Genomic DNA, 20,757 nt, shown 5'->3' with positions numbered 1-20,757 from the left:
GCTCCAGTTTCTTCACCTTGGCGGCGTCAGTTTTTATGAGAGCCTCCAGGTCAGCCACCTTGACGCGATAAGGCACAATCTTGCTCTCCAGTTCAATCTTTTCTTGAGCCAGTTGCTGCACCTTATGGCGGAGATCAGTGGCCTCCTTGCGCGCCAATCTGAGCTCAGTGCTCATTGCGTCTTCTACTCGGGAGTGTTCAATCTCCGCGAGCGTCAAGTTGAAGGACAACTTCTCCACCTCAACCTTCATGGTGTTGTTCTCTGTTTTGAGGTTGAAGAGGTCGTCCTGGAGCTTCCTGGTGGAGCTCTGCACCGCCCTGGTTATGATGGCGGGAATGTCTTCTGCTATTGTCTTCAACTTAGCAGATAGAGGCTCCCACATCCTCGTGACCTCGAGAGGGAGGTTTGCTGCTTGGAGAGGCGCGGGTGGGGCCTGTTGTTGGTTTCCGTCGCCACCCTCTTTAGTTGGTTCTTCAGCGGGTGCTTCTGCTCGTGGTGGCGACGTCGGGGATTCGGTGATCAGAATCGGAGAGGTGTGGGCAACCTCATCCCCGATTGGAGCGGCATCTGCAGCTGAGGCGTTAGAGGGAGGACCCCCTCCAGCTGATACATGTGGCGTGGAGGCGCTTGGGGGGTCTTCCAAGAAATTGTCCTCGGCGGCCTCGACCGCAGGCGGCGCAGTTGCCAATGGAATGGCTTGGACTGGGGAAGCGGGTGCTGGTGGAGATGGCATTGTTGGAGGCGGAGCTGGCGTAGATGGCGGTGTTGAGGTTGGAAGAGGGGGTGGGGCAGGTGGTGAAGAAGGTGCCACCCTCTTCCTCTTTGTAACGAGGCCATCTTCGGTGACCTCGTCATCTTCTTCCTCATCCTCTTGGACTATCTGGGGAGCTTTCCTCTTAGGCCTCTTGAGGACAAGTTTCTTTCGCTGGGCGGCGGGTTGGACGCCGGAGGGTGCTGGGCCCTTGGGTGGTGATCGGCCCTGAGTGGCGGCGATCTCCACCATGGAATTTGGCACTGTTTGAGAGCCCGTCGCCAACCCGTGGGTTCGGGCGAGCGCCCTCAATTCAGCGAGCATACCCTTGCCCAACATGTTATCTGCATAAAACGAAAATGCGTGAGTTAACTCAGAGAGAAAATAAGTGCATAAGGCAGTATGCAGCAAAGCAGATGATCGGTGCAGAAAAACAAAACCAAAGTCTTGCGCATAACGCACAAGACGCCCAGAAACAGTTAAACAGAAGCAGTATTAAAACAACAGTTTAAATGTTCTAACCTATTCGAATTTCGAGTTGATCCTCGTAGAATTCGAAGCAGATCAGGGTGGTGGTAAGGAAGGTGATGTTGGCATCCGCCACCTTTTTCCAGAAAAGGCAGAGATCTCTGTCCAACGCTCCCATGCTATCAGGACTTCTGGGTCTCCTGAAGCCGCTCTTTGACTCTTTTTTCCCCTTGTCCACCCAGTACAAGGGGAAGCCGTCGAGTAGGGAGTCGTCTTTGTCGTTGGGGCGCACTTGGACGAACTTCCCTTTCCAGTCCTTATAGGATTGTTGGAAGATGGAGAAGATCGACCTCCCAGCAATCGCATTCAAGCTAATCCACAGGCGGTCTCCTGGGTGCTTGGCCTCGAAGAGAAACAGAAACACGTCCACGGATGCGGGCAACCCCAGATGGTCGCACATCACTTGGAATGCTCGCACAAACGCCCAGCTATTGGGATGAAGCTGGGCGACGGCGATGTTGAGCTCGGTAAGGAGCTCCCTTTCGAAACGGGTGAAAGGGAACTTGAGCTTCACCTTCTTGAATAAGGTTGTGTAGACGAAGCAGAAGGGCCCGTCAGCGCTCACCTTATCGTCGGCACAAACAGGTAGATCGGGGGGGCAAGGCAGCACTATCATCTTTTCATCGGGCTCCTTATGAAATGATTGATGAGGCTCATCCCCCTTAGTCAATCGCATGACTGCTCCAGCAGTGTTCACGGAAGACGTTTCCCTCAACAGGGTCGAGTTGGCCCATGGGTAGAGTTTTTCGAAGTCTGGCGGGGGAACGGGGGCTCCTCCGGCGATAGGTGGAGTCGCCTGGGCCAGGTTGGGGCGGGAAGGTGCAGGCCTCTCAGCCTGGGAAGATGAAGCACCGCGTGCTCGCGGTGGGATGAGTGCTTGAGAAGATGGGTGTCGCGATGAAGGAGGAGGATTCGGGGTGATCTTTGAGCGGGTCATTCTCGAAGCTGCAAAGGAAGAAGAAAAGGAAAAATGGTCAGGGTTCGCAGAGGCTGACTCGATCGTGGGAGAAGGGTGAAAAGCGAACGAACGAAGGTTCGTTGCGACGATTGACGAAGCCCTAAGTTACGCAGAAGGAGAAATGGAAAAAGCAACCCACAGCGTATGCACCAGACAGTTACAGGATGATGCGAATCGGTTAAAATGCAAGAAAAACCAGCAGAGGAAGGAAAGTAGGTACCTTTTGATGATCAGGAAGACGATGAAGGATGATGGTGATTCAGAATGTTGAAGAGCGCTGAGAGTTTTTTGCAGGAGGAAGTTAGAACGTCTGTGAATACGAAGAAAAGTGATGGAACAGTGTGGAGTGGAAATGGGTTTAAGAGTTTTTTCGAAATGGGTTTGGGAAGCGCAAACGGTAACTGAAGGTAACCGTTGATGAAGCCACGTGTCGAACGATGGGTGAGGGGTTTGGTGGAGCGCCAGAGAAGCAGAAGGTACAACCGCTTGGGTTTCTGCGTCAGTGCCACGTAGACCGGTGTTGACGTGACTCCTTTAGTCTTTTCGCTGGACAAGTCTTCGCTTAAGACTGGGGGGCTTGTGTACCGTCCTGGTAGTCGGAAGTGATGACGTGGCATCCAGCTACAGTATAGGTGTGTTGACAAGGCGCCAGGTTGGCAGAAGGGGAGGAAGTCGGGGGGCTCGTGAAGTCGCCAGTTGTTAAGTTGGCGTGCTCCGATCTCCAGCATACCAGAACCGGCGATCACCGTGTTAAAGGTGAAGTCGCCAGATGTAAGCTCAGGCGACCTAGTGATTGGAGATCGCCAGAGAAAGCACATCGCCAGAGAATGAAGTTGGTGCAGATTATGAAGGCGGCCGGCGAGACCACAGGGAAGGTGTATGAAGGCACCCTAACTCGCCAGTTCCAGTAGAGATCGCACTCCCAAGTTAAGCTATGCACTGGGCAGTACCATGCATAAGTAACTTAGCCAAAAACGAGAGTAGAAGCAGCGCCCAAGTCAAGGAGGCTCCAGATGAAGGCACGTGTACGACTAGATGAGAGCCACGTGTCCAAGTCTGTAACTGCCAGGAGAGAGAAAGTAACCAGGTATATAAGAGTTCTCAACGAACTTTCTCAGGTACGCACGTTCAGATTATACTCTTTACGCTTGCGAGTTCTAGAGCACACTGTGAGAGAGAATTTGCACGGTTCCTGTTCTCTTAGTATTTGGTGATTCGGTCACTGACTTGGGCGTTGGAGTGCGATCGGCCGCAGCGGCGCCGTTCTGTTCCTTTGCAGGTTCTTGAGGTGGATCTCGAAGAGGAACGGAGGGTTTGAAGCGGTGCGCACGTCAATCCCTTGACGAGGCAGTTTCCAACGTTCCGGTCAACAGGCAGGATCAATATCCTATTGGGAAGGCCAACACTCAATAGGATAGGAGCTGTACCCTCCACGAGGCACATGAAGGTCAAAATACCTTCAATGGAAGGGGTAATCGTCACCATCCGATCTGACCAAGAGGAGGCAAAGAGATGTTATGAAAACAGCCTCAAGAACAGGCGATCAGTGTGCCATGTGACCACAACACCGCCTCTTGGTGCGAAGGATGCGCAGGAAAGCCAACGGGCCATGGATGCGGCGACAAGGGGAACCGGCGAAGGCGACGTGGGTATGGACGTGACATTGGAAGCAGCCACCAAGGGCGACGTAACCATGGGAGATGTCGAGTTGAAGCCGGAGAACAACGCTGGAGTAGAGGAAGAGGAAAACTGCCCGGAGGCCGCCAGGGAGTCAAGCATTGTGAGAGCATTGCTCGCTAGCGAGAGGAGGCCTCGCCCAGTTGGAGATTGGCTCGAGAGGGAGATCGGCGGTAAAACTTTCAAGTTGGGGAAAAATTTAGACGACGGGACACAGGAACAGATCGCCAAAGTGATAGGTAGGCATCTGGACGCGTTCGCGTGGTCTACCTCAGATATGCCAGGAATCGACCCCGATTTTTTATGTCATCGTCTAGCAATGGACCCTCAAGTCAGACCAGTCCGAAAAAGAAGAAGAAAATTCAATGAAAAAAGGAGACAGGCGATCAGAGATGAAACGCAAAAACTCCTCGAGGCAGGCCACATCAAGGAGATACAGTATCCGGAATGGCTCGCCAATGTTGTATTGGTAAAGAAGAGCAATGGGAAATGGCGAATGTGTGTCGACTTCACAGATCTAAACAAAGCCTGTCCGAAGGATTCCTATCCTTTGCCAAGTATAGACGCCTTAGTGGACAGCGCAGCAGGGTGTAAGTTGTTGAGTTCTTAGACGTGTTCTCGGGGTACAACCAAATTAAGATTCACCCCATGGACGAGGAAAAAACTGCCTTCATGACAGAGAAGTCGTGCTATTGCTACAAGGTGATGCCTTTTGGGCTGAAGAACGCGGGAGCCACGTACCAGAGATTGATGGATAAAGTGCTTGCACCTATGCTTGGGAGGAACGTGCAAGCTTACGTTGACGATATGGTCGTAACATCCCTGGAAAAAAACCAGCATATAGCCGATTTAGAGGAGCTGTTTGTTACGATAGCCAAATACAAACTAAAGTTGAACCCTGAGAAATGCATTTTCGGCGTGGAAGCGGGAAAGTTCTTAGGTTTCCTCTTGACCGAGAGAGGGATCGAAGCAAACCCTGAGAAGTGTGCGGCCATTTTGGCAATGAGGAGCCCCGCTACGGTGAAGGAGGTGCAGCAGCTCACGGGTCGGATGGCCGCCCTGTCGCGATTTGTGTCTGCAAGTGGAGAGAGGGGTCACCCATATTTCCAGTGCTTGAAAAGGAACAATAGCTTTGTCTGGACGAAGGAGTGTGAAGAGGCTTTCGTAAAACTCAAAGAGTACTTGGCGAGCCCGCCGGTCCTGTGTAAACCACAAGTGGGAGCGCCCCTCAGGTTATACTTCGCCGTAACCGAGAAGGCGCTGAGTGCGGTGCTCGTCCAGGACCAAGATCAAATTCAGAAACCCGTTTATTTTGTTAGCAAGGTGTTGCAGGGCCCAGAAGTGAGATATTAGGCTTTGGAGAAAGCAGCACTGGCAGTAGTGTTTTCGGCGAGGAGGTTGCACCATTACTTCCAGAGTTTTACAGTGTTGGTGATGACCGACTTACCCATCCAGAAGGTTCTAAAGAAACCAGATGTAGCTGGAAGAATGGTAAAATGGGCGGTAGAGTTGTCGGAGTTCGACATCAAGTATGAGCCCCGGGGACCGATCAAGGGACAAATCTTCGCTGACTTCGTGGTCGAACTATCTTCTGAGACGGTGCAAAGCGCCGGAGATGGTTTTCGTTGGGTGCTCTCAGTGAGTGGATCCTCTAACCAGTTAGGCAGCGGGGCCGGGATAATTCTGGAAGGACCCAACGGCGTGTTGATAGAACAGTCCCTAAAGTTCGCCTTTAAAGCCAGCAACAACCAAGCGGAATACGAGGCTCTGATCGCTGGTGTTTTGTTGGCAAAGGAGATGGGAGCAAGGGTGCTGTTGGCCAAGAGCGATTCAATGCTAATCACAGGCCAAGTAACTGGCGAGTTTCAGGCTAAAGATCCGCAGATGGCAGCTTATCTGGAGTATGTGCAGGAGTTGAGGAAGTCTTTTGTTTCGTTCGAAGTAGTGCATGTGCCAAGGGAGCAGAACGCCCGAGCCGACTTGCTAGCAAAGCTCGCCAGTTCGGGCAAGGGGGGCAGGCAGAGGACCGTCATACAAAAAACCCTGAAGATACCTCGAGCGCTCGTGGCGGACCACCAAGTTCTCCAAATCTGCAAGTCAAAGGAAGGGATGGCAAGGGGTCATAAGTCTCTATCCCAGGAGACCTTGAGGACGCCAAGGATTAGAGCGTTTCCAGTGGGAGAGACAAAAATGACACAAGTTTGCGCCGTCCACGAGCCAGACACATGGATAACACCATACCAGCTCTACATGGCAGATGGCGTACTCCCAATGGACCCAACGGAAGCTAGGAAGGTAAAAATGAACTCCAGCAAGTTCACCCTCATCGATGGCGAGTTGTACAGGTTTGGGTTCACACACCCCCTCTTTGTATGTCTGCATGGAGAGAGGTGCACGAGAATTATGGCCGAGCTCCATGAAGGGATTTGCGGGAGTCACATCGGAGGTCGAGCCTTGGCAACAAGAACCATCCGTGCAGGTTATTATTGGCCGACAATGAGGGAAGACTGCAAGAGATATGCCCAACGTTGCAAACAGTGCCAGGAGCACGCCGATTGGCACAAGGCGCCTCCGGAAGAGTTGAAATCAATCTACAGTCCCTGGCCTTTCCACACATGGGGAATCGATATCCTGGGACCCTTCCCATTGGCGATTGGGCAGATGAAGTATTTAGTTGTGCAGTCGAATACTTCACGAAGTGGATCGAAGCAGAACCAGTAGCCCAGATCACAGCGCACAAAATTCAGAATTTCGTGTGGAAGAATATTGTGTGTCGTTTCGGCGTGCCCAAGCGTTTGGTATCAGATAACGGGACTCAGTTCGCAAGTCACCTGCTGAAGAAGCTGTGCGAGGACGTTGGAACTTGTACCGACCAGGTCATCGGGTGTGATGACGTGGACAAGTGAAAGGTAGGTGGTCAAAAGGTCAACATAGTCGCCGTATGTAGAAGCGGCGACTGGTTATGCATAGTCGGTTATCGCCGAGACGAGTCGCTATCCGAGAGGAAGACATCGCCTAAACGGACATCGCCTGAGTAAGACATCGCCTGAGTAAGACATCGCCTAAGTAAGACATCGCCCGAAGAGTCAACCCGCATGACGTAAGCATTTCACAGAGAGGGGGCCCACACGATGGGATAACCCTAAGTTGGGTGGCGGCACTGTGGGTCCCTCCGCACAGAATAAACGATCAAGTCAAAAGGGCACGTGACAGTGCCCACGTGCTCATTAAAGATCTTCAAGGAAGGCTGCATGCATGACACGTGTTCAATTAGGGCACTCGAACAGTATGATGGCGCGAGAAATATAGTGCTCAAGTTAGAGCCCAAGTGGCCATAAGATTATACATTGCACTCCAGATAAGGGAAGCCCATGGGCCAGATACGCTAAGATCCTAAAGATAGTGGCGCAAGGACCTTCTCCAAGGAACACTAGATAATAGCAAGCAACGCAGAGGTAAACCCTAGTTTTCACCTATATATAGGGCACGAATAAGCCCTAGTGAGGTACGTTTTTACAGTTGCATGAGTTTTAACCTAGTTTTCATAAAGTTACTCAGAATAGTAGTCTCTAGTTGTTCTTGACGGCACACCCAGCTGTGAGCACAAGGCAATTAGGACTACACAGTTTAGTTACACAGTTCCAGTTGTTGAGATTATTATACAGCTTCTAGTTACTTTGGTGTTTCTCGCTAGCTGACTTGATCGTCGGAGTGCAAACGGCCGCGAGGGCGCCCCTCTGTTCTTCCTTTTCAGGTACACACAGACGAGGTAGAACAAAGGTGCCCTAGCTTGTTAGAACGAAGCCACGCATAAAGACGACCCAGGTCAACCGGCCGGAACATCTGGCGCCCACCGTGGGGTCGATATAAACATCGGTTCCACCACACAAGCTTTCAGTTCAAGATTCCAGCACTCAGATAAGTAGAGAGGATCCCCGGAGAGCCATGGCCGCCCGACCAGCACGCGCTAGGAGTGAAGAGATGACCCTACAACAGCTCATGGGGATGGTGCATGGGCTGCAAGACGCAGTGGCAGCCTCGAAAGTAGAACAGGAACGCATGCAGGCGAACCTCACAGCTTCTCAAGTGAGAAGCGAGGAACTCCACCGCACCAACGAGGAGTTACGTCATAGATGGCGTGGCAGAGACGAACCGGAGGCTGCATCCCCACCCAGGGAATTCACAACACCATTTTCACAGGCAATCTTGGAGACGGCAATTCCCAATACGTTCACAGGACCCAAAGCGACCTTCACGGGAATGGAGGATCCAGAAGCACACCTCACGGCGTTCCATACACAGATGTTGCTGGTAGGTGGTTCAGACGCTGTTAGGTGCAAGCTTTTCATGAGCACCCTGACAGGGATGGCCATGGACTGGTTCATCAGCCTCCCCGAGGGCCACGTCACGTCCTTCGCCCAACTTTCAAAACTGTTTAGAGAACAGTACCTAGCCAACAGAACTCCCGCCCCAGTCTCGTACGATCTTTTCGACGTCAAGCAGTTCCAAGGTGAAACCCTAAAGGAGTACAAAAGCCGCTTTGGGGCACAGGTGGTGAAAGTGGGCACCAAGGAGGAACCCATGATTGTGTACGCATTCAAGAAGGGAGTACGTCCCGGATCTTTCAGTAAAACGCTTAACCGCAGTCGCCCCAAAACCTTCACTGAGATAAGGCGACAAGCGGTAGAACATATCGCCTCGGAAGGCGAAACGTACGAGAAATGTACAACCACTGTGCCAGCGCGCCCCAAGGCACAGATACGCACGCAGCCTGTTCGGGTTCACCAAGCCGTTACAGAAAGGAAACACTTTGACAGGAAACGCGCTTACGAGCCACGAAGGACTCAACCTAAGAGTCGAGTAGAGGACGGGAGAGAAGCGAGCAAACCACCAAGACACAACTTCGTGATGGAACTCAAAGATCTGATTGCGATACCTAGCATAGCCGACAGGTTGCGGCCACCGATTAAAGCTGACAAGGTGTTGGGGCCTCGCAAGGAGTAATGGTGCGAATTCCAAACGAGGCGTTCGGGCACCATATCAACAACTGTCTGGCGCTTGGCTATCAATTGGATGAGCTCGTGAAGAATGGCTTCCTGAAGGATTACTTGATGGAGAAACAGGCGGGACGACCACCAGGCGGCAGTGAGGGACAGCAGCACGAGGCGCCCGTCCTCGGTGAAATCCACACCATAGCTGGTGGGTTCTCGGGTGGCGAGTGTACGGCGTCGCAGCGTAAGAGGTATGCGAGGTCCGTAATGTCAGTGGAAGTTTTCGAGGATCATTCGCCCGATGTGGACATCACATTCACTAAGGAAGACCTCAGGGATGTTGTGCCGCATGACAACGATCCCATTGTGATCTCGCTCGTCACGGCAGGAAGAACGGTTCATCGGGTCTTGGTCTATCAAGGGAGCTCGGCAGACGTGATGTTCTGGCCGACCTTCGAAAGGTTACAACTATCCACAGATCAATTGAGGCCATATGGGGGTTGCTTATACGGTTTTGCAGGCGATCAAGTCGAAGTCAGGGGATACATTGAGTTGAGAACGACGTTCACAGATGGGATCGCCTCGCGCATGGAGAAAATCAAATACCTTGTCGTGAACGCCCCTTCAGCGTATAATATCCTACTAGGAAGGCCAACACTCAATAGAATAGGAGCTGTACCTTCCACGAGGCACATGAAGGTCAAATTACCTTCAATGGAAGGGGTAATCGTCACCATCCGATCTGACCAAGAGGAGGCAAAGAGATGTTATGAAAACAGCCTCAAGAACAGGCGATCAGTATGCCATGTGACCACGACACCGCCTCTCGATACGAAGGATACGCAGGAAGGCCGACGGACCGTGGATGCGGCGACAGGAGGAACCGCCGAAGGCGACGCGGGTATGGACTTGACGTTGGAGGTAGCCATAGACGGCGACGTAACCATGGGAGATGTCGAGTTGGAGCCTGAGAATAACGCTGGAGTAGAAGAAGAGGAAAGCAGCCCGGAGGCCACCAGGGAGTCAAGCATTGTGAGAGCATTGCTCACTAGCGAGAGGAGGCCTCGCCCAGTTGGAGATTGGCTCGAGAGGGAGATCGGTGGTAAAGTTTTCAAGTTGGTGAAAAATCTAGACGACGGGACACAGGAGCAAATCGCCAAGGTGATAGGCAAGCATCTGGACGCGTTCGCATGGTCTGCCTCGGATATGCCAGGAATCGACCCCGATTTTTTATGTCATCGCCTAGCAATGGACCCCCAAGTCAGACCAGTCCGACAAAGAAGAAGAAAATTCAATGAAGAAAGGAGACAGGCGATCAGAGATGAAACGCAAAAACTCCTCGAGGCAAACCACATCAAGGAAATACAGTATCCGGAATGGCTCGCCAATGTTGTATTGGTGAAGAAGAGCAATGGGAAATGGCGAATGTGTGTCGACTTCACAGATCTAAATAAAGCCTGTCCAAAGGATTCCTATCCTTTGCCAAGTATTGACGCCCTAGTGGACAGCGCAGCAGGGTGTAAATTGTTGAGTTTCTTGGACGCGTTCTCGGGGTACAACCAAATTAAGATGCACCCCATGGACGAGGAAAAAACTGCCTTCATGACGGAGAAGTCTTGCTATTGCTACAAAGTGATGCCTTTTGGGCTGAAGAACGCGGGAGCCACGTATCAGAGATTGATGGATAAAGTGCTTGCACCTATGCTCGGGAGAAACGTGCAAGCTTACGTCGACGATATGGTCGTAACATCCCTGGAAAAGAACCAGCATATAGCCGACTTAGAGGAGCTGTTCGTTACGATAGCCAAATACAAGCTAAAGCTGAACCCCGAGAAGTGCATTTTTGGCGTAGAAGCCTGAAAGTTCTTGGGGTTCCTCTTGACCGAAAGAGGGATCGAAGCAAACCCCAACAAGTGCGCGGTCATTTTGGCAATGAGGAGCCCTGCTACGGTGAAGGAGGTGCAGCAGCTCACGAGCCGGATGACTGCCCTGTCGCGATTTGTGTCTTCCAGTGGAGAAAGCGGTCACCCCTATTTCCAATGCTTGAAAAGGAACAATAGGTTTGCCTGGACGAAGGAGTGCGAAGAGGCTTTCGTAAAACTCAAAGAGTACTTGGCAAGCCCGCCGGTTCTGTGTACACCCCAAATGGGAGCGCCCCTCAGGTTATACTTCGCTGTAACCGAGAAGGCGCTAAGTGCGGTGCTTGTCCAGGACCAAGATCAAATTCATAAACCCGTTTATTTTGTCAGCAAGGTGTTGCGGGGCCTAGCAGTGAGATATCAGGCTTTGGAGAAAGCAGCACTGGCAGTAGTGTTTTCGGCGAGGAGGTTGCGCCACTACTTCCAGAGCTTTACAGTGTTGGTGATGACCGACTTACCTATTCAGAAGGTTCTAAAGAAACCAGATGTGGCGGGAAGGATGGTAAAATGGGCAGTAGAATTGTCGGAGTTCGACATCAAGTATGAGCCCCGAGGACCGATCAAGGGACAAATCTTCGCTGACTTCGTGGTTGAATTATCTTCTGAAACAGTGCAAAGCGCCGGAGATGGTTTCCGTTGGGTGCTGTCAGTGGATGGATCCTCTAACCAATTGGGCAGTGGGGCCGGGATAATTCTGGAAGGACCCAACGGCGTGTTGATAGAACAGTCCCTAAAATTCGCCTTTAAAGCCAGCAACAACCAGGCGGAATACGAGGCTTTGATCGCTGGTGTTTTGTTGGCAAAGGAGATGGGAGCAGGGGTACTGTTGGCCAAGAGCGATTCATTGCTAATCACAGGCCAAGTGACCGGCGAGTTCCAGGCTAAAGATCCGCAGATGGCAACTTATCTGGAGTATGTGCAGGAGTTGAGGAAGTCTTTTGTTTCGTTCGAAGTAGTGCATGTGCCAAGAGAGCAGAACGCCCGAGCTGACTTGCTAGCGAAGCTCGCCAGTTCGGGCAAGGGGGGCAGGCAGAGGACCGTCATACAAGAAACCCTGAGGACACCTCGAGCATTCGTGGCAGACCACCAAGTCCTCCAAATGTGCAAGTCAAAGGAAGGGATGGCAAGAAGTCATAAGTCCCTATCTCAGGAGACCTTGAGGACGCCAAGGGTTAGAGCGCATCCAGTAGGAGAGATAAAGATGACACAAGTTTGCGCCGTCCACGAGCCGGACACATGGATAACGCCGTACCAACGATACATAGCAGATGGCGTACTCCCAATAGACCCGACGGAAGCTAGGAAGGTAAAAAAGAACTCCAGCAAGTTCTCCCTCATCGATGGTGAGTTGTACAGGTTTGGGTTCACACATCCCCTTTTAGTATGTGCGCATGGAGAGAGGTGCACGAGAATTATGGCCGAACTCCATGAAGGGATTTGCGGGAGTCACATCGGAGGTCGAGCCTTGGCGACAAGAACCATCCGGGCAGGTTATTATTGGCCGACAATAAGGGAAGACTGCAAGAGATATGCCCAACGTTGCAAGCAGTGCCAGGAGCACGCCGATTGGCACAAGGCGCCTCCGGAAGAGTTGAAATCAATCTACAGTCCCTGGCCTTTCCACACATGGGGAATCGATATCCTGGGACCCTTCCCATTAGCGATTGGGCAGATGAAGTATTTGATCGTGGCAGTCGAATACTTCACGAAGTGGATTGAAGCGGAACCAGTAGCCCAGATCACAGCGCACAAAATACAGAATTTCGTATGGAAGAATATTGTGTGTCGCTTCGGTGTGCCCAAGCGTTTGGTATCGGATAACGGGACCCAGTTCGCAAGTCACCTACTGAAGAAGCTGTGTGAAGACGTTGGAACTCAACAGGTGTTTGCTTCTGTGGAACATCCACAAACGAATGGGCAGGTGGAGTCGGCTAATCGGGTTTTACTAAGAGGTTTGAAGAGGAGATTGGAGAAGGCCAAAGGATCTTGGGCTGAGAAAGTTCCCCGTATAATATGGGCATATCACACCACTGAACAGTCAGGAACCCACGAAACCCCGTTTAGCTTGGTGTACGGGTGCGATGCGATGATCCCAATTGAAGTCCAGGAAAGCTCGCCGAGATTCCAGAACTTCGTGGCGGAAGACTCGAATGCGGAAAGGAGGATGAACTTGGACTTATTGGATGAGGTCAGGGAGGAGGCAAGGGTAAAGGCTGAAGCAATAAAGAGAAGAGTCGAGCGCAAGTACAATTCTAGGGCAAGGCCGAGACAGTTCAGAGATGGCGACCTGGTTATGAGGAAGGCCCACCTGTACGAGATGCAGAATAAATTGTCGCCCAAATGGACGGGACCGTTTAGAATAACTGAAGCACTCGGGAACGGCGCCTATCGTTTGGAAACACTGGAGGGAGGGGCGATTCCTTGCACTTGGAACGCTACCCACCTCAAGTTTTGTTACAGTTGAAACATTGTAAGTAGCAGTTAACTCGAACAGTTGAGTGAAAACAGTTTTTCAAGGTGGCGCTCTTTTTCCCTGAGAAGGGTTTTTTAATGAGGCCACCCAATAAAGAAAGTTCGAGTCTATCAAAGTTTTTTAAATATTGAGTTTGCATGATTGTCATTTTAAGTTTTCAAAGAAAAGACTTTGCCACCCCAGTATGATTTGGGGCAGATTCAGATCGCATGCATTCAGTCCAAAGTTTTAAAGTATAAAGTTTTTAAGTCCTCATCGCCACCTGGCGATCGCAAGCATGAGCATAAAGTTTTTAAGTCCTCATCGCCACCTGGCGATCGCAGGCATGAGCATAAAGTTTTTAAATCCTCATCGCCATCTGGCGATTGGAGGCACAAGCACAAAGTTTTAAACCCTCATCGCCACCTGGCAATTGGAGGTGAAAGTTAAGTTTTAAGTCCTACTCGCCTGGAGCGAGTATAGGCGAGAACAGATTAAAGGTCCTACTCTCCAAGAACGGGTTTAGGCGAGAACAGATCAAGAATTCCTACTCGCCAAGAACAGGTATAGGCGAGAACAGATTAAGAAGTCCTACTCGCCAAGAACGAGTATAGGCGAGAGTTCAGAGCAAGATGACAGGTATGTCCAGTATGAGTTAAAACCCGGGCGCCTAGTCCTTGAGCAGGGGTTAAGGGATTCCTTCGGGACGCCCCCTCCTCAAGTATGAATAGCTAGCCCCGGTACCAGATAACAATTAAAATCCGGGCGCCTAGTCCTTGAGCAGGGGTTAAGGGATTCCTTCGGGACGCCCCCTCCTCAAGTATGAATAGCTAGCCCCGGTACCAGATAACAGTTAAAATCCGGTAAAAGATAAATCACAAAATTATCAGGTGATCACACAACAGGTAAAAGATAAATCACGAGCATAAGTTAACACGGTCCGAAGAGAGGAAGTCATTACGAAAAGATTCGTTGCACATAGACAGGGGTCGAATATGTAAAGTCCTTCAGAATGTTTCTAAACAAAACGTCGAATGAAAACAAATGAAAACATTAATCTGAGGGTATAATCTTGCCGTCTACCACTTCATGGCAAATCGAGAACTGGGAGAGGTCCAAGTCGGGGTAAGCACAGGCGAACTGCTCCAAAGCCGCGCCAAACCCGGAAGTCAGAACGTTTGCGGCGTTGAGGTCGAGTTCTTCACTTTGCTTCTTCAGCTTTTCGTTCTCCTCAAGCGCCTGGGCAAGCTTTGTTGTAGATTCACTCAGCTCTTTCTCTTTCTCGCTCAGTTCCTTGGCCTTTTGGTCCATGTTAGCTTTGATTTTACCCAGCAGATCCTCCCTCTCAATTGACTTGGCCTCGAGCTCATCCGCGTAAGCCCCCTTAGCTTTGAGAGTCTCCTCAAGGCCCGCTATCTTCTCCTGTTGATGCACGAGTTTGCCCTCGAGTTCAGTGACCTCTGAGAGTTTGGCGCTGAGCTTTTGGTCTAGTTCAGCGCTGTTTTTACGTTCGCTCCGCAACTCCTCCTTCAGAGCATTCTCTAACCGCGAAAACTCCAATCCCCGCATCGTAAAATCACGCTTAAGTTGTTGGACTTGGTCCTTCGCAACACCAGCTTCGGATTTATACTGGCCCAAGGAGTCCCTTAAAGCCTCGCCCATCATCTGGTGAAGGCGTTTCTCTACGCACTCGGTGGTCATAGCGCTAAGGTAAGCGGCGTGGGCTTTCAAGACCTCCTCGATAGGGGCTGGAAGAGCAGAGATTGGAAGAGGGGTCGGGGGTTGGTTCTCGTCGCTGCCCTCATAAGTATGGACAACCAGGGGAACATCAGGGCGCGGCGGTGACACGTCTTGATGTGATTCCAATAGCCACATAGAACAAGATTCTTGACATTTTTAGGAATCACCTTGAGCTGGAAAATATAGAGGCACTTTCTTAGAGTTGGATCATGGTTCTAAGTCAAGAACTCACCAATAACAAGTACCAAATCCCAAACTCATTTGGATGAACCAAATATTGTCAAATTGAATCAACAAAGGAATTATAAAATGGATTGACCGAACAGAATTAGGCAAGAAAACATATGAACCGAACATAAAAGGAATTGAAAACAAAAACAGAACATAGGTGCTGGAAATGGAATAGCCGAACCAAAACAAATCAAAAACACAAGGCAACATGAACAATTGAAAAAGAAGAAAGGAAGGAGAAGAGAATGCTCATGAAGATGGAAGAATGGTTGGATGATCACGCCACTAGAAGTATGGTTGCTCCTAGATGAGTGTGCAAGCCGCCACTTGAGGAAACCATGGTCCTTCAAGAGAAGACTAGAGTAGAGGGCTCAAAAGCTCTCCAAATGCTCACTCCAATTTTGAGTATAGTTTCTTTAGATAAATTCAAATCTGAATTTTACAAGGAAGGCACCTCTATTTATAGCCTAAGGTGCTGAAAAATGAAAGCTAAAACAATTCAAAATTCCCTCCCAAATCAATCTAGAACCGGCGCTTATTTGCAAAGCAAGGAAGGTGTGATCCTTTCCTTCACTTTGGCACCCCCTATTCTACTCCTACACCTATCTACTAATACACCCCCCTAAAGCTCCTAACTAAAACCTAAAAGATGCTATAACAAAAGAGGTTTCTAAAGTTTCCCTCTAAGCACCTTTAACTAAAGAAACTACAAAAAGAGAAAATAAATGTCCTCTAGCTCCCAAAGCTTTGAACATGCTTCTTGTAATCCTTTGAGGTGGACTTTGACCTCCATGGGCGTCCTCCATTTGTGCCTCCACCTCTTCTTGAGCTTGATGAGTGGCCTCCATGTTCTCTTGAGCTTGATCTCCATCATACTCCCCGAGTTGGAGAGAATTCGACCACGAATTCTGGAGACCTACAGAAAAAAGGAGTGAGATCGCTGACATTAAAAGTATGACTACCTAAGAATGTATCAGGCATATCTAACTCATAAGCATTGTCATTAATCCTCTTGAGGACTTGGAAAGGTCCATCCCCTCGAGGCATTAGTTTGGACTTCCTTTGAGTAGGAAAACGATCCTTCCTCAAGTGAAGCCAAACCCAATCGCCCTCATCAAACAACAATGCTTTTCTCCTTTTATTGGCAAGTTCAGCATACTTGCCAACCTTCTTCTCAATTATCTTCTTGATGTCTTTATGCAAAGTTTTCACAAAAGAAGCTTTTTCATCCCCATCTTTGCACAAGACATCTTCAAGAAGGGGAATAGGAAGAAGATCAAGAGGTGTTAGGGGATTAAACCCATAGACCACCTCAAAAGGAGAATGGGAGGTGGTAGAATTTACTACTCGATTATATGCAAACTCAACATGGGGTAGTAAATTCTCCCACACTCTAGGATTCCCCGAAATAAAGCATCTCAATAGTTGTCCCAAAGTTCTATTCACCACCTCGGTTTGACCATCAGTTTGTGGGTGGCAAGTGGTAGAAAATAAAAGCTTAGTTCCAAGCTTGCCCCACAAGGTCTTCCAAAAGTGACTCAAGAACTTAGGATCTCTATCGGACACTATAGACCTAGGAATCCCATGCAAGCGAACCACTTCTTGGAAGAAGAGGTTTGCAATGTGGCATGCATCATCCACTTTGTGGCAAGGAATAAAATGAGCCATCTTTGAAAAACGATCCACTACCACAAAAATGGAGTCCTTTCCCTTTGATGTCTTGGGTAAGCCTAAGATGAAATCCATAGATATATCTACCCAAGGCATTGAAGGGATAGGAAGAGGAGTATAAAGACCATGGGGATGCATTTTAGACTTAGCTTTGCGGCAAGCTATGCATTTATCACACAAACTATGAACATGTTTATGCATATGAGGCCAAAAGAAATGTTCATGCAACACATCCAAAGTTTTAGCAACCCCAAAATGTCCCATTAAACCCCCCTCATGAGCTTCTCTAACAAGAGATAATCTAATAGAGCATTGGGGAACACAAAGACGTTTTCCTTTAAAAAGAAAGCCATCTTGAATAAAAAAGTCTTTGTGTCCTCCTTTAAGACACTCTTGATAGATGGGAGAAAAATCAAGGTCATCATGATAAAGTTCCTTAATGTGATCAAAACCAAGATATTGAGAGGTTAAAAGATTTAGCAAGGTGTATCTTCTAGAAAGAGCATCCGCCACAATATTTATTTTGCCTTGCTTGTGTTTGATCACATAAGGAAATTGCTCAATGAATTCCACCCACTTAGCATGCCTCTTGTTAAGTTTGTTTTGGCTTTTCAAATATTTAAGAGATTCATGATCACTATGTATCACAAACTCTTTGGGAAAAAGATAGTGTTGCCAAGTAAACAAAGCCCTAACAAGTGCATACAATTCCTTATCATAGGTGGAATAGTTGAGATGACTTCCCTTCAATTTCTCACTAAAATAGGCTATGGGGTGGCCCTCTTGAAGGAGAACAGCCCCAATACCTATACTTGAAGCATCACACTCAATCTCAAATGTCTTAGTGAAATTAGGAAGGGCCAAGATGGGAGCATTAGTCAATTTTTCTTTCAAAGTATCAAAAGCATTTTGTTGTGCTTCTCCCCAATGAAAGACCACATCCTTTTTCACTATGTCATTGAGTGGTGCGGCAATGGTACCAAAGTTGGGGACAAATCTTCTATAGAAAGAAGCTAGTCCATGAAAACTTCGGACCTCATTCAAAGATTTCGGTGTAGGCCAATTTTGAATGGCCACCACCTTTGTTTTGTCCACATGGACCCCTATACAACTCACAACAAACCCTAGGAATTCTATATGATCAAGAGCAAACATACATTTAGCAAGGTTAGCATACAAATGTTCCTTCCTAAGGGTTTCTAAAACTTGCCTAACATGCAACCTATGGTCATTCAAAGATAAGCTATAAATGAGAATGTCATTAAAGTAAACCACAACAAACTTACCAATGAAAGGTCTAAGAACATGATGCATGAGGCGCATGAAGGTACTTGGTGCATTAGTTAAACCAAAAGGCATAACTAACCACTCATATAAACCAAAGTTGGTCTTAAAAGCCGTCTTCCATTCATCACCCGGTTTGATACGGATTTGATTGTAGCCGCTTTTAAGATCAATCTTTGAAAAGATTTTTGAACCATGTAATTCATCCAACAAATCATCTAGTCTAGGTATGGGATGCCTATACTTAATGGTTATGTTATTGATGGCCCTACAATCCGAACACATTCGCCATGTGCCATCCTTTTTTGGCACTAAGATGATAGGCATAGCACAAGGACTCATGCTATCTTGCACCCACCCTTTCTCAATCAAAGCCTCAACTTGTTGGCGAATTTCCTTGGTTTCACTTGGATTGGTCCTATATGCTGGACGATTTGGTAAAGAAGAGCCCGGTATCAAATCAATTTGGTGTTCAATCCCTCTCAAAGGTGGAAGTCCATTTGGAGGATCTTGAAACACATCTTTGAACTCTTCTACCAAATTTTCCAAGCAATGAGGACTATCAACAAGTGATTCAATGCTAACAGTTCTAGGGATGGCTAAAAAAAGAGGATGATGAGCCACTATTTCCCTTTCAATGTCACGCCTAGACAAGGAGTGTAGGCTTAGAACTCTTATCTTTTTTATCTTTTTTATCTTTTTCACTCTCCCTCTTTTTCTTCATGATAACTTGGTCCTCATGGACTTCTCTTGGAGAGAGAGATTTTAAAGTAACCTTGTGACCATGGAATTCAAAAGATAATTTGTTGGTAAAGCCATCATGTAAAACTTTTCTATCAAATTGCCAAGGCCTTCCCAAAAGAACATGAGTGGCTTCCATGGGCACAACATCACATAATACCTCATCTTTGTATTTTCCAATGGAGAAATGGATGAGGACTTGTTTATTAACAATTATTTCTCCTACTTCACTAAGCCATTGTAACTTGTAGGGCTTTGTATGAGAGATAGTAGGCAATCCAAGCTTATCTACTACTCTTGTACTAGCCACATTTGCACAACTACCCCCATCCACTATCAAGGAACAAATGTTCTTTTGAATAAGACATCTTGTATGGAAAATATTTTCCCTTTGACTTTCATCAAAAGGTTGTGAAACTTGTCCAAGAAGTCTTCTCACAACTAACAAGTCCCCTTCAAGTGGACATTCGCTCTCTTCCTCACTAGATGCATGAGAATGCAATGAATGCTTTGGAGAATCCGAATCATGCTCACTAACTACAATGCCCTCATGCATGTACATACTTCGTTTGGAAGGACAATTTGCAGCAATATGACCATAACCCATACATTTAAAGCATTTAGTGTTAGATGTTCTAGTGGGAGACTTAGGTCTAGAAGTTGATGGCTTAGATTCCTTGGGTTTGAAAGAAGAATCTTTGGAAGGATGTTTAGTAAAAGAAGTTTTGTTTCTCCAAGACTTGGAGTAGTATCCATCATTGGAAGCATTTTTAAAAGAGGTTTTCTTAGCAAGTTGGGCTTCCACCTTCATTGCAAGATGAACTAAAGAGCCCAATGATGAATACTCTTGTAACTCAACAATGTCTTGAATATCCTTCCTAAGACCACTCACAAACCTAGCAACCATGGCTTCTTCACTTTCTTCTAATTCAATTTTAAGCACAAGCGTCTCAAGCTCCTTATAATATTCATCCACATTTAGCGTGCCTTGTTGAAACCGTTGGAGTCTCAACATGAGGTCTTTCCTAAAATGTGGGGGCACAAACCTAGCGCGCATATGATCCTTTAAAGAGTTCCAAGAGTCCACAGGAGGACCCTTGTGATAGATAATGTCCTTTACAATTCCATGCCACCATTTCATGGCATAATCACTAAACTCTAGGGTGGCTAGCTTGAGCTTATGCTCATCTTGGATCTCATGGATCTCAAAAATTTGTTCACACTTAGCCTCCCAATCTAAATACACATTTGGATCACTAGAACCATTAAAACAAGGTAGTTTGACCGAAGGAAGCTTGGACTTTGCATCATGGTAGAAGCCATTACCGTAGTGAATTCTTTCCCCTTGGTGATGATGTCTTTGTCCATGGACTTGGGGTGGAGGTCTCCTTCTCCTATGCTCATCTTCACGGCCAACATCATTTGAAGAAGCTCTTGAAGATGGTCTATGAGAATGATGTCCATCATGGATAGAAGGAGATGGTCTAGTTTGTTGGACCTCCATCTTTTGCAATTTCTCCTCCAACCGTCTAATTGTTCTTTGAGCTTCATGTAATTCACCAATAATTGAAGCTTTGGAAGGAGAATTCTGCTTGTAGGATGCATCACTTGAAAATCCAGCCATTTGTAATTAAAAACAGCAAACACACAAAAACAGCAAACAAGTTAAAAATTAGCAAAAACAGTGAGCTGTAATGAAACTGCCGAAGTGAACTAAGGCTGAAAAAGATATCACTCTCAAAGAAATAATGTTCTTGCTCCAATCTGATCTTGAGGCCTTGGAATCCTCAAATGAAATATGTCAAAGCAAGCAC

The 20,757-nt window shown here is 48.0% G+C and overlaps 4 protein-coding genes across 4 annotated transcripts; 3 read left to right on the top strand and 1 right to left on the bottom strand.

Moving 5' to 3' along the window:
- The first annotated feature begins 3,699 nt into the window (after window positions 1-3,699).
- Window positions 3,700-4,524, top strand: LOC137837429 (uncharacterized). Its single transcript, XM_068646418.1, has one exon. It carries the CDS (start codon window positions 3,700-3,702, stop codon window positions 4,522-4,524), a length of 825 nt encoding a protein of 274 aa, XP_068502519.1.
- Window positions 4,525-7,859: 3,335 nt separating this feature from the next.
- LOC137837411 (uncharacterized) lies at window positions 7,860-8,918 on the top strand. Its single transcript, XM_068646396.1, has one exon. The coding sequence runs from the start codon at window positions 7,860-7,862 to the stop codon at window positions 8,916-8,918; it is 1,059 nt and encodes a 352-aa protein (XP_068502497.1).
- On the top strand, window positions 8,918-10,765 carry LOC137837404 (uncharacterized). The gene is made up of 2 exons (XM_068646387.1): window positions 8,918-10,066; window positions 10,310-10,765. Exons 1-2 carry the CDS (start codon window positions 8,918-8,920, stop codon window positions 10,763-10,765), a joined length of 1,605 nt encoding a protein of 534 aa, XP_068502488.1.
- Window positions 10,766-14,329: 3,564 nt separating this feature from the next.
- On the bottom strand, window positions 14,330-14,977 carry LOC137837388 (uncharacterized). The gene has a single exon (XM_068646367.1). It carries the CDS (start codon window positions 14,975-14,977, stop codon window positions 14,330-14,332), a length of 648 nt encoding a protein of 215 aa, XP_068502468.1.
- Window positions 14,978-20,757: the final 5,780 nt, after the last annotated feature.

The sequence above is a fragment of the Phaseolus vulgaris genome, chromosome 11 (genome assembly GCF_000499845.2).
Source record: "Phaseolus vulgaris cultivar G19833 chromosome 11, P. vulgaris v2.0, whole genome shotgun sequence".
Lineage (NCBI taxonomy): Eukaryota > Viridiplantae > Streptophyta > Magnoliopsida > Fabales > Fabaceae > Phaseolus > Phaseolus vulgaris.
Note: the sequence above shows the minus strand (reverse complement) of the source record. Positions and strands in the feature narration are given on the sequence as shown.

Coding starts and splice junctions, on each gene's coding strand:
- LOC137837411 (XM_068646396.1), top strand. CDS start 7,860: ATGGCCGCCCGACCAGCACGCGCTAGGAGTGAAGAGATGACCCTACAA.
- LOC137837388 (XM_068646367.1), bottom strand. CDS start 14,977: ATGACCACCGAGTGCGTAGAGAAACGCCTTCACCAGATGATGGGCGAG.
- LOC137837429 (XM_068646418.1), top strand. CDS start 3,700: ATGGAAGGGGTAATCGTCACCATCCGATCTGACCAAGAGGAGGCAAAG.
- LOC137837404 (XM_068646387.1), top strand. CDS start 8,918: ATGGTGCGAATTCCAAACGAGGCGTTCGGGCACCATATCAACAACTGT. Junction 10,067..10,309: donor CACAGGAGCAAATCGCCAAG/GTGATAGGCAAG, acceptor GTATTGGTGAAG/AAGAGCAATGGGAAATGGCG.